Source organism: Melanerpes formicivorus, unplaced genomic scaffold (assembly GCF_026170545.1).
Source record: "Melanerpes formicivorus ecotype bairdi unplaced genomic scaffold, bMelFor1.0.p_v2 SCAF_18, whole genome shotgun sequence".
NCBI lineage: Eukaryota > Metazoa > Chordata > Aves > Piciformes > Picidae > Melanerpes > Melanerpes formicivorus.
In genome coordinates, this window is record NW_027142370.1 from 7,910,783 (window position 1) to 7,924,813 (window position 14,031).

General features: G+C 41.1%; 1 protein-coding gene across 1 annotated transcript in view; it reads right to left on the minus strand.

Moving 5' to 3' along the window:
* Positions 1-14,031, minus strand: part of EVC2 (EvC ciliary complex subunit 2) — a 62,421-nt gene that overhangs the window by 23,012 nt on the left and 25,378 nt on the right. The window contains 4 exon segments of the mRNA XM_068149493.1: positions 1,594-1,753; positions 6,460-6,635; positions 8,039-8,278; positions 10,602-10,926. Coding sequence (XP_068005594.1) covers positions 1,594-1,753; positions 6,460-6,635; positions 8,039-8,278; positions 10,602-10,926 — 901 coding nt within the window.

Here is a 14,031-nt window from a genome sequence, read left to right on the forward strand (position 1 = left end):
TAGCATTCCAGAAGTGAAGGTGGATCAAATATCAAGGAAATGAAAAAGGGGGGGGGGGGGGGGGAGGTTGATTTTTTAAACTTTTTTTTCCCCTATGTTACAGAATGCAACAATTTCACTGGAAAGCTACAGCAAAGTTACCTATACTGAGAATAAATACAACAAATCAAGTCTCCAGTGTTACAGTTGCCATCTCTCCTTGTATTGGTATCTGTTAAAGCACAGAAAGCACAGAAACATACAACCTGCAAAAGGTCACCAAAAGAAATATCACCTAAGTCAAGATAGGTGTTTTTTTCTACATCCTTTAAGCAGACAAAGATAAGAACCTTTGGATGATAACTCCCATTTATTTCAGATCACTTGCAAGTGATCCTCCATTATGAGATCATTGAGATCTCTCAGAGCTAGCCTCGATTTCTAGGTGGCTGAGATTAGGTGATTTGAATCCCACCACAAGCACCCACAGGGCCAGCATATTTTGAACAGTTTTGTTTTTTATGTGAATTTTAGCTATGATGTAGAGGTCATCCAAGCCACACACTGCCGGAAAACCCACAGAAAACCACAACTGTCACAAATCTGTGTCATGTCCCTCACCAACTCCAGAACCTCAGCTGGGTTAGCACATTACATAGGCTTGGCATAAGCCTCTTGGACAGGCCAGAGTAAGCAGAGGAGCTTCACAACTTTCTCCAATTATACTACTTTCTTGCAGGTTCTTCTAAAAGCTGTAAATTACAGCATAATTAATACAGAACATGGTGCTACAAAGCGAGCCACTGACGCTTATAGCATAAACCAGGTTGGAAGAGACCTTCAAGATCATCGCGTCCAATCCATGAACAATCCAACCCACCTAAACAACTAACCCATGGCACCAAGCACCCCATCAAGTCTCCTCCTGAACACCTCCAATGACGGTGACTCCACCACCTCCCCGGGCAGCCCATTCCAATGGGCAATCACTCTCGCTGTATAGAACTTCTTCCTAATATCCAGCCTAAACCTCCCCTGGCACAGCCTCAGACTGTGTCCTCTTGTTCTGGTGCTGGCTGCCTGGGAGAAGAGACCAACATCCACCTGTCTACAACCTCCCTTCAGGTAGTTGTAGAGAGTAATAAGGTCACCCCTGAGTCTCCTCTTCTCCAGGCTAAGCAACCCCAGCTCCCTCAGCCTCTCCTCATAGGGCTTGTGTTCCAAACCCCTCACCAACTTCGTTGCCCTTCTCCGGACATGTTCCAGCAAGTCAACCTCCTTCCTAAACTGAGGGGCCCAGAACTGGACACAGGACTCGAGGTGTGGCCTAACCAGTGCAGTGTACAGGGGCAGAATGACCTCCCTGCTCCTGCTGGCCACACTGTTCCTGATGCAGGCCAGGATGCCATTGGCCCTCTTGGCTGCCTGGGCACACTGCAGGCTCATGTTCAGCCTACCATCGACCTGTACCCCCAGGTCCCTCTCTACCTGGCTGCTCATCTGTGTTCCTGACAGTGTTGACCCCTGTCCTGAGAACCACACTTTATTTTTCAATTCATTCAATTTTTAATTCATGATAAGCTCTGTGAAAAGAAATATACCCAAAATAATTACCTGTTGTAGCATTTCCCTCCTTCGCTTGGTAATGAGTTTCTGGCGAAGCTTTTGCTTTTCTTGTTTTAAATCATGATTGAATTTCTGTTTAACAGAATTAATTTCAGCCTCAGCTTGGTCCAGCAGCACTCCCAAATGACTTTCAGGTAGATGACCTGCTCTGTAATAAGTGTATTTGAAACCTGTTAGCTCAAATTCTTAAGAGCCAAAGGGTATTTGAGGCAATTAGTACCGTAACAAGGCTCAAGAAAGTAGATACATAGAATCATCTTTGTTCTTTAGCAGTGATACCTGTGGGAGTCAAACAAGCAAGTGGGTAACAGAAAGGATCTGAGATGAGAATTGAGGCAGTTTGTGAAGCAAGACTGGGGGAGGAGGGGAGGAATGGAAGGAGGAAGAGAGGGAGAAAGGAAGGAATTCAGAAGGAAGTTGGAAGGAAGGAAGGAAGGAAGTAGGAAGGAAGGAAGGAAGGAAGGAAGGAAGGAAGGAAGGAAGGAAGGAAGGAAGGAAGGAAGGAAGGAAGGAAGGAAAGAAAAACCAAAATCAAACACACATCAGCTAGCAATGTGACATTCAAATGAGATATTTCAAACCTTATGTATTATTCATAATATTTGCATTTTTCCCTTAATGCCCCTGCAATGCAATTCTAGATGTCTTTTATAACTCTGCCTCCTCATTAGATACAATTTTCTCCTTAAAGGATGTAATCTAATCAAGTAACAACTATTAGAAATTATTTTGAAGATACAAAGCAATTATGCCCACGAAAAGAGTCCTGTTCAGGTTTGTTATTATATTTACACTCTCCAAAAAAAAATCATGATTTAAAATTGAGAGTGAAATGCAGTAATTTAAACAGAACAATTTCTCAGTCTTAAGCACACTGGGCTTTCAAGTGGAAGTTTAAGACTATGGTCTACCTCCAGTGGCAGAGTAAGCAAGACCCTAACCATGTTTGCAACAGGTAGAAAAACCTCCATCTCCACACACTTGAATTGTATTTCAAAAACTATTTGCTATTACATTTACAGCAGAAATTCCTGAAATCTTACCCTGACTACAAAAGAATAGTAGAACACTTTCCTCCAGACCAGGCTGTTGGACATTTGTGAGTCCTAATTTCTCATATTAACTCCCAATATCATGGGTTGAGAAGGTCGGTATGGAAGTTTGAGAAGAAAGAACCAACTCCTGACCTGAACCTGGATGTTCTTCAAATACTTTCTGCTTTACTTTTCAAAAGACATGAACATTACACACAGACCTTGGATTGAGATGATCCAGGCCTTCAAAGTCTCTGTTCCAAGGATGCCTGGCCCAATTAATAAACGAGAGTGGCAGCTAAATGTTGCAAGGCCTTCCCCAGAAGAGACAGTCTCTCATTCTGCTCTATTAGGATTTGTTGGTACTCTACCGGCTCAATTTCAAATAAAATCCCTAAAATAAAAGCTCCAAGAAATAAACCAGAAGATTAAGGTTTATTTAGGCCACTGCACTGTAACCATGGTGGCCAGATTCCACAATTCACAACTCTCCACCTACTGCTCAAGCATTTACAAGTTCCTGGCCAAGCCATGAAGTATCATTCCCTCTGTAATGAAGGCACTGGATAAACTCAGATCTGCTTTATCACACTGTTATGTCAAGCAGAGAAAGCCCTCCTTCCCAAAGCTTTTCCAAACTCTTTCTATTGTATTTCTTTAATCTTCTTTGAAGAGGATTAAAACACCTCTCAGCATCTTGAGAGCAATCCACCAAGCATCATTCTTGGATCAACTCATTTTTGCCTTGAAAGCAATCAAGGTTAAATTTCAGTGTTATGTTAAAAACAACCCAACAGCACCAAATTTTCCTCCCATATTTGGTAACTCTAAGTCTTGCCCTCCTTTTTCAAGGAAGAAGATTAGTAAGATATTATTTTTTAACACCTTCAACCTGTCTTGTACTGAGGAAATAAATGCAGGCTTGCTGCATCCAATTAAAATCCCCGTCCAAGGCAGTGAAAAGAGGCTGCAATAGAGAAAGATAGATGTGTTGGAACTATCCAGTAAATGAAAGATGGAGAAAAAGCCATGCAAGGTAAAATCACTGGAGGATGATATATACCTACCTGTTCCTAGGAGGAAAAAAAAAACCACAAAAGGGTCTACATTATTTCAGTTAGAGACTGTTGATTTATTCAGAGATTTTCCCAGGTCAAAGTGAAGGTGATGTAGTATTGCAAAACCTGATTATGTTTTTGGAATCTACTTATTTAGAACTTCCAGATAACAAAAATAATGACCAAAACACCAACCAGCACTGCAGTTTATGTGGCAACTTACTGACACTAATCAGTATTACAGCAGTTCCTAGAGGGCTCAGTCCTGGCAAGAGACCCTCATTTCTGCTTTGGTATAAATACAGTATAAAAATAATTACAGTGTTGGAATTAAAGGATGTCATGCTCCCACAGGACTCTGAATTGAAACACAAAATACAAGGAAAGGAGAAACATAATGAGACAGTATGGAGTGTATGACAAACTGCTTGGTCTCAGCATACCAGACATCTCATCACTGAAGAAATGTGCAGGCACATGTTTAATGTCTTTGAACAAGGTGAATTTTAATGAAGGAGAATACTGCAGTAATAACAAGGGAGATCCTCCCAAAGACAGTGTCCCATGAAGGAACACTGATGAATTGTGTGGCCACCAGCAACTGTATCAGAGGCAGACCCTGACTTCTTTATACTCAATGAAAGCCAACGAAAGGAGAACATACAAAGTGAGGGCACTAAAAGTAAGAAGCAGTTGGTATTTGATGCCATGGGGAACTATCTAAGTGATGCTGGACCCCAGCAAAGGAAGATTGTTTTATGAAAGCTAGAGAAGGCACAGGAGCATCACATAAATAAAAGGGAGATATGAAGCAGAAGAATTGCAGCATCCTGGATGTGCACAGAGGCTAGATCACCTGCAAGATAATGCCTACATCTCTCTCTTCAGCTACTTCTGGATTTCATCTGCTGAGCTGGCTGGCATCCTGGCTGATGCACACACCAAGATTCAGGTATAATAATTCAGTGCAATAAATGCTCTACATAACAAAGTGGTACAAGCAAGAAAAGTTTTAAGAGATTATTGCAAAACTTTATACCAATTCATTACTGCTGGAGGCATTCAGTTTCCAATACCAGCTCACTGAAAGGTCCTGCAGGACACTGCTCAGAAAATTACTTTGCTTATAACAAGGTCCATATAAATTAAGATTATTCAGAAGAATAAGTAAGAAATCAATATGAGATGTTTCGCTTGGAACGTTTACGTCAAAGATAATCAATTGCCTGCTTTAAAAACCCAGTTCACAAGAAATGCTTGAGGTCTTCTGCAAATTAAAATTTTGAGAGAAATTTATAAAGCAGCTTGGGTTGGTATTGAGTTGGTACCTAGCAAGTCATCAGAATGGGATTCAGTTTTCAGTAGAAGAAAGAATTAATAAAGTACCTTGTGAATGAGCAGATATTAGCTAAAGGATGAAGCACCATGCTACAGCTATTGCAGTTCAAAAACATCAAGAACCTCATGCCTCTAAGGATATCCAAACCAACCCAGGATAAACACTGCCTTAAGTACCACCCTCATGCCCAATTATTATTTAAGAGAAAATACAAAAAGCCCACGCAGATAGAGATTCACAAAATGGGTTGGGTTGGAAGGGACCTTAAAGATCATCCAGTTCCAGCCCCCTGCCATGGGCAGGGACACTAGACCAGGCCTCACCCAGCCTGGCTTTGAACACCTCCAGGGAGGGGGCATCCACAACCTCCCTGGGAAACCTGGTTCCAGTGTCTCACCATCTTCATAGTAAAGAATTTCTTCCTAACATCCAGTCTAAATCTCTCCTCTTCCACCTTCAATCCATTCCCTCTTGTCCTATCACCACAAGCCCCTGTAAAAAGTCTCTTCCTGGCTTTCTTTTAGACTTCTGTCAGGTACTGGAAGGCTGCTATACAGGTATTTTAAAACTCCCTTTCCTGCCTTTTGGCACTGTAGTCCATGGACCTCATTTCCAAAGGCAGCAAGTACCCACAGCCAGCCTTGACAAATGGGACATTTTATTTAAATACTATCTTTAGAAAGCCCAGCTTGAGAACTGGCTGTTCATAACCCTCCTTAAAATTGGTTTGGTTTTATTTTGCTTTTTATAACTTTCATTTGTGGCTGCACAGAATCTTTGTGTGTGTGTGTTAATTTGAAATTGCCTTACTATCTGATCTATTTTAAACATCCTATTAAGCTCCATTTTTAAAAGACCTCTCCCTTTATGATTTATCTGCTAGTTTATGAATCTCTTTATCTGTGGTATATCTAATCTACATCTGTTCTCAATTTCTCTTCTCCATACAAACAGTTCTGCATTTTAAAATTCCATTTGCAACACAAAGTTCAGGGCAGGCTAATAAGCTGGACACAATAGATTAAGACAGACTTGTACCTATATTTAGACAAGCAGATTCAACGCTAAAGTGAAAAATAGGGTAATATAGATACAAATTTAAAGTACCAGCTATTCAGACCAGAATTCTCTTGCTGCTCATTATAATGCTCCAATTTTGCAACATTCCTCAAATCACTTTATAATAAGAAACTGAAATATAAGCCTGTTTGTCCCACATTTGACTGAAATCCTTACTTTAGTATCTGCCAAGGTATTAACCAACAAAGTCATCAGCTAAAAAATAGTTTCCTACCATTAATTTAAATGATAACATTATTATACACCTTTCATGCTAGGTAACACAAAGACTTCTGAATATGATTCTATTGTCTTTGAGATGACACAGACAAATGGATGTCAAGAATACAGTCGAGATATTTACCTTTCTGTCTTGCTAATAAGACTTGTTATCTGGGCTGCTGCTGCATTTATAAGAGCAGAGGCTTGAGAATCCCTTAACTGTATCTTACTTATCAGATACTCTCTGTAAGCAAATCTTCTACTCAGATGATATTTAGTGCTAGCTTGCAAAAAATCCATTAGCTCTTCGATGTGTCCCTGCAGTAAAGAATGCAAACAAACATATATAATTAGATATAATGTTAACTTCAGCTAACACCTGTGAGAATCAGATCAGGTTTGTTAATTACCAGGCAAAGTTTAAAAAGTTCTTGTAAGTGAAAACAGAAAAAAGTAAATTATTGTCAACTTAACTCCAATCATCATGTCAAATTATTATTGTTATTTCAACAACACAGAGGTCTCAGTACCTCAAGGGCGCCTCCTGAGAGTCCTGATTTAACTGGTCATTCAGTTAGGAATCCACAATTAAAGATGCACTCAACCCCACCAGTTTTAGTAGAACTGTTCTTCCTTCAAGGTATTCAACCATGAAAAGAAAAGCCAGCACTAAGCACGTGGCTTTGTGGCAAATACATCTACTTTGTTGCTGTAGAAAAATGCTGTGTGAATTCACCACCACACAGTTGGGTAGATGTCTAGATGTGCACAATGATGGGATTAAAATGTTAAACACTATTCCTATGGAAATTAGTTAACATGTGGATTATTTCCTTTAGAGTTCTGTGAGTAAAGACTATTTCCTGAGATATTTCCAAGACTTTATTAGAATAAACTTTATTAGAATAAACCAAACCAGGTTGGAAGAGACCTTCAAGATCATCGTGTCCAACCCATCAACCAATCCAACCCACCCAAACAGCTAACCCATGGCACCAAGCACCCCATCAAGTCTCCTTCTGAACACCTTCAATGACGGCGACTCCACCACCTCCCCAGGCAGCCCATTCCACAGCGCAATCACTCTTTCTGTATAGAACTTCTTCCTAACATCCAACCTAAACCTCCCCTGGTGCAGCCTGAGACTGTGTCCTCTTGTTCTGGTACTGGGTGCCTGGGAGAAGAGACCATCATCAGCCTGTCTACAACCTCCCTTCAGGTAGTTGTAGAGAGTGATAAGGTCACCCCTGAGTCTCCTCTTCTCCAGGCTGAGCAACCCCAGCTCCCTCAGCCTCTCCTCATAGGGCTTGTGTTCCAAGCCCCTCACCAACTTTGTTGCCCTTCTCTGGACTCGTTCCAGCAAGTCAACATCCTTCCTAAACTGAGGGGCCCAGAACTGGACACAGTACTCGAGGTGTGGCCTAACCAGTGCAGTGTACAGGGGCAGAATGACCTCCCTGCTCCTGCTGGCCACACTGTTCCTGATGCAGGCCAGGATGCCATTGGCCCTCTTGGCTGCCTGGGCACACTGCAGGCTCATGTTCAGCCTACCATCAACCAGCACCCCCAGGTCCCTCTCTGCCTGGCTGCTCTCCAGCCACTCTGACCCCAGCCTGTAGCACTGCATGGGGTTGTTGTGGCCAATGTGCAGAACCCGGCACTTGGATGTGTTAACCATGTATTCTGTCATTAGGTCAGGAACGGAGTTATTATCCTCTCACCTGTACTTGAGAGTAATCTTCCACTAAAGTCTTAGTTGCTTCTAACTTCAGATCCCCCTTGGAAGCAGCATTTGTTATCTGTGTAAAAAAGATATTATGGAGCTCCTTCCTCTGGATAACAGCCAGCTGTCTGTAAGCTTTTGCAAAATATTCCTCCTGCTTTAACAGAAGGAACCTCTTCAGGTGGTCCTGCTCCAGTCTGTGAAGTCTATCCAAAAGACTTCTATATTCTACAGCAGGCTGCAGGGAAGAGAGAAATAAATTCATTTCAAGTGCTATTCAGTATGTAACAGATTTTAAAGCATCAGTACTACATGCTTATACATGTTTTACATATACTCTGCTGTCATTTCAAGTTTGAATGGAGGCTGATACTAAATGTACACTCTCCATGGCTTTCATCTGCTTTTTAATGACAGACGTTGTACGGCCATCGACCTCTAATCCAGGTAACATTTCCAACACATAACAAAGTTCTTTTTAGGATTGAAAAGAATTATTTAGGATAAAATATTAAAAACTGCATGAAACTCAACCCAAAGACTATATATATGAAGTTCATTTCTTAGGTTTCATCAATCCTGAAATCCTATTAAAATTGAGGAGACTCATACAAATCAAAACAATGAAATAACAATAAGCATACATTTTAAAAACAATACAAGTTAGATAAAATATTCTACTACAAATCTCTAAAAGCTCTGATTTACCTCTTGGTTTCCACAAATTAATGCAAAAGTATCCTTTTAGAATTACAGCCACAGAGTAGAATTAAATGGCAATTCATTTATAAGCTTCTTTGCCAAAAATACTTTCTCATTGGTCTCCAATAAGATGTATTCATAGTTTTAATCTCAGATGGCATAAACTCATTAAAAAATCAAATCATACATGGCCCACAGAGCAATGAATGTTTCTTATGCCAGCAGGGCTACCTAACAGTAGTTATGTTGGTCTTGCTCTAGATTTCTTCTTATTTATCTGGGGAGAACTACACTCTGCACTGAGTTCTCTCACACACCTCACTCCTCATTCCTGGGAAACACACTGCAGACAGCAAACAATTAATCCAAAAGGCAGGGAATATGCATTGTGTGCTGTGGCTGAGAAGGGGAGGAGGTTATTGTACCATCTGTTTTTCACTGCTGTCCTCTTGGACATCGGCTGCTGGGCACAAAAGTGTGGGCCACCCTTAGTACTCTGGCATGTCCTTTTGAACCAGGTTCCATGGTAAACACTAAAGTAGGTCTTTTCACAGACAGCAAAGTGAACAGCAAGATGTTAGTACATGATAAATGGATCAGGACAAGTCCTAGATTGGCCTTAATTCTTTCTTTGATTCCTACCATTCAGAATTTCCAATACAAGCCAGACTGAATCAATACCAATGTCTTTTGTGCAAAGAAAAGCCACTTTGCTGACAGCATATTCAGGGCAAGTGCACACACTGAGTTTCAGTCAAGCCCCTCTCTAAGCAAAGGCAAGATTTATCTCAGAGAGAGGTCATTTTAAGTGCTAGTTGTCCTTAAAAATCTCTAAAATGATGTCCACAAATACCCCTTCCTTGCCATCTCCTTTAACTTTTTATCACCTCTAGCTCAGGATGCTCATATCCTACATATGTGAAAGCTCCCTAGAGTCCCAATTTAAAATTCACCTGGAAACATCAAAGAAATTCAACTGGCTCAGTAGCCTTCAGCCACCAAGTTTCCAAACACAACAGCCTGACAAACTGAAGTTCTTGAGAGCCTCCACATACTGTATTACCTTTGATGGATCACACTCAGCAAAACACTTCTTTTGTCAGAACTTCAATCATGAATTGACCTCATAGTCTTTAACAGCTATAGCTGTATGATATGCAAGTAAGAATGAAGGCAAAAAACTTGAACAAGCAAGTATAAGGGATCACACTGGTCTAAGGGATTATATTCCCAACATGACTTCTCCTCTTTACAGTCAAACAGAAACAGACAGCTGGAAACTCAGCAGCATCACATTCAATACCCACAGAGAAGCAAAACCCCACTGGTAAGGAGCAAACTACACTAGTTATTCCCACTAAGTCAGCCTCTTAACATGAGTTAACAAATCTTAATCCTTTTAAGATTAGACAAGCATGAAACACTGAATTTGGGTATTTTAGCATTTTAAGATTACAGGGTGAAATACTCAAAATGTAACAGAATCCTCTCCAGATACATGAATTTAAAAATTCTGTATGCTACTCCAGATATACTAGATAGATACACTATATATTCAATATATATGTTAAACTGAACATTCAATATGCTTGAAAAAAGACATGGAAGACTGGAGCAGAATTTTATACATGGGACAACTCCCCAATCCCCTCTGCCCATCCTCCTAAAGAGGTGTTTTATCCTTTTGGTAAGTATTGTGGCCCTCCTCTGGACTAGATCAAATAGGTCAATGTCTTTCCTGTGCTGAGGACTGCAGAGCTCTTTACTCTTCTGCAACACTGCAATTCTAATCTTAAAGAAAAACCATCTAAGCAAAACCATGTATCATGCAAAATATCTTGATTTTCTATCAGATTTACCTTTTCACTCATTTTCTTCATTAATTCTTCAGCCTCTTCATTTGCATGTCTTGCTTTTTGGTGGTGAGCCTCCATTTTCTTCCTAGTTTCCAGATTACACTCAGCTGTTAAAGCTACCATCTTCCTTTCATATTCCTCTTGAATCTCTTTCTCCATTGCAAGAAACTGCATTTTGAAAATTGAACCCATCCTCTTCTCCACATGAGGAAAGAGGCTGTGACTTAAAACCATGTTCTTCATCAACATAGCAATGACTTCCTTGCATATCTGTGTTCGATATGCCTCCAGATCAGCATCTGCCCGTGTCAGGCTGGCAACCTCCAAGCTGTAGAAAGGCAATCAGGACTGTTTTGAAATCACAGCCTACAGACAATCTCTGTCAGAAAAGAAGGATATCTAGATTCATTCAATAATGGATAACTGAAGGGCAGTCAGATCACAGCACATGAGTTTACTAATCATGACAGTAATCCTTCATGAAAAAGCAGGGTGAGCCAACTTGTACTACAGCAGCTTTAAGGAAGTATGGCCATTCTTGGCATTTCCACTGTAGACAGACTTAAGATAAATTAAACAAGGTTCAACCTGATCAGTTCCCTAAGATACACAGAAAACTTTGATGTGTTAGCACTGCATTCTGCCAGAACCCAAGGCCACAAAGAGAACTATGGTACCAAATTAACTCTGCTTCTCACGGTCGTGATGGCAAACACAGGAGGAGCAATAGGTGTAATTCACCTGATGCTCATGTGTCAGCAAGCGAGGCTGTTAACAGATCAAGAGTATTTAATTTGCAACTCTTACTCTCCATTCTCCTGAAAACACCTCTGTGAAGAGGGCAATGAAGCAGAAGCAGCATGTAAACTGCTCCACCAATCCAAGCATAAAAAGTGATTACAAGCCACAGCTCTCCCAGATCCTGGAAAGATGGCAGCCAGACCAATTACTTTTATTCAGTTTCAGCTGAAGAAAGGATGGGTCTGCTAAAATTTGTAATCTACCTTCCATGTGGTGTACTTTGCTTCTGGTCTGCCTCTTCCACACAGCAGCCTGCAGGAAGGAGACAAGCTTATAACATGCTCCAGAAACCTTGCTTCAAGCCCTTACTCCAAATGAGAGGTTGAGGACAGCCTTAACGAGCTGCACCAATACAATGTCGAGTTTTAGACATGAACAGTCAGTACAAAATTGGAATCCTATACATACAAGAAACCAAGTTCATCTGAAAAGCAATGCTTACTATCACCCAGATTAAATGTGCCATGTTTCGTGACATCTAGCAGGGGGGAAAATAATTCTACCCTGACACTCCCTGCCTCCTGAAACTGAGGTAGATATAGTAAATTGCTTTAAATGCTCTGCACTCTGCTTGTTACAGCAACTCATGTTTAAAAGGTCTCAGATCTCTTCCTGAGCATATTCGACATAACAGAAACATGAAAGCCAATGAAGTACAGGTAGCAGATGGGAATCTATTGATGAAAAAGATCAAAGCTTCTGTTGGACAAAGCATGGGGAGAAAAGATGAGGACAGTACAGAAGGTAGGCGGTACAGAAGTGTGGGGGAATGAAAAGTGAACAGACAAGTAGAAAATAAGGCTGCAAATAGCAAGTGTAAAGATTTTTCACTCACTTGAAAAGGAAGAGGATTTAAAGATAAGTCAAAGAAGATCTAGGAGGGGTGAATCCCAGACACCAAACACAGAGAAGCAGAAAGAGTGCTTGAGCATCTGATGTCTTCCACAGACCTAATGAAAGAATACAGGAAAGCAGCTTGTGTCAAAAAGAAACAACTATATTTAACTTAAAAAATAAAACACACTGTGCTCCCAAAAAACAAACCTCTCATTAACTACAAAATATTTGTGCCTTTACTATTCAAATTAGAGGCCCACAGAGGGAGTTTTTGAACAGAAGAATATAATAGCAGCTGAATGTAACAGTCCTAAAATGAACTAATGGCTTTCTGACATTTTAAAAATGAATTCAGAGTTCACAAAGATATTGTGACACAATCTTCTGAAGTCTAAAGGGGAGTGAAATATTAAGCAAACTCCCCTTCAGTGACACTTTCTCACCAAAACAGAAAAGTTATTCATTTTCAGAGACTCATCTCTCATCTGCAAATGGCAACCAATTAGTAGCTGTAGCCAATACATATTACATCATCATCCCAAGGGGACTGGAGCCCTGAGGCAGCAGTTTCTGCAAAAGCATTCCTTTGTGATACCAAAAAGATGTAATTTAGGGCCATGGTTTGTGTCTGCACTGTCTCAGATACCTGGCTGCAGCCGTGACCTGGAGTACCACAGAGTAGCAGCTGCACCAGCTCCTGCTGGAGAGGGGAATGCAGCTGGGAATGGGCAGACAGACACACAACTGCCCCCAGCCCAGTGGTACCCACTGCTACTGCCTGAGCCAGAGCAGCACATCTCCTACACTCATGGGCAAAATGGCAATGGGTTAACTGTAAGGAAGGAAAAAGGAGAACAAAACAGAAGTGCTATGGTCCGTGTTGCTTTTTCACACTTCAGAGAAGTGAAGATGGAGAGAGGTCAGACAGGGAGAATCACACAGCCAAGATGTGAAACAGCATGTGCCAGTGCTGGCTTTAGGAACAGCAAGTAACAACAGGAAAGGTCTTTAGTTGCAGATGTTTCCTAAATCATCCATTTATTGAGGGGTTAGTAATACAACATCAGTAAGTTGGGCTGTGTTTTGTTTTCTTCCTTGTTTTGGTTATATTTTTGAGGTATTTGTTTTTAACTGCTGTGTCCATGCAGACCCTGTGTGCAGTCCTATAGCTTCCTCCCTTCAGTCTCTGCCTCTTTTTTTCCACCCCTGCTTACCACACTCTCCTGCTGGGTCCAGTGACAACAGACACTGCAAACATTTCAGGAGAGGGATTTATTCAGGCTGCAGTACAATCAGGTGCAAAACTTTGCAGCAGACCACAAATGTACTGAAGTAGAAGCAGAGGTAACAGCATGAAGTCTGGACAGCCACAAACAGCTGCTCAGATTGTTCAGCCCTCCTGTGACAGAACAGGACACGTTGCTTCCCCTGGACTCTGCCTGCTGCCTGCCGGTGTTAGAGGAGGTCTGAAGATGCTCTAGGCTACATGAGTAGCTGTACTGGCTTGTAGCCAGCTCATAGCACATTCGACCTGTGAGCTGACAGAGAACACAGGACATCTGGTCAGTAAACAAAAGTGCTAGGAAAGGTATGGTGGTAATCATCTAAGGATGCTTTCATATGGAGGAGTCACAGCTTAACTTTAGCTTTCCAGTAAAAGACACGATGCTGACAAAACCAGAAAGAGGATTCTTATGATACACAGCCAAAACGTAGAACAAGATGAGTAATGGAGCTGAGAGACCAGTGGCTCTTCAGGAAAAAAAAAACTATTAATGACAACCTGCCAAAAGTC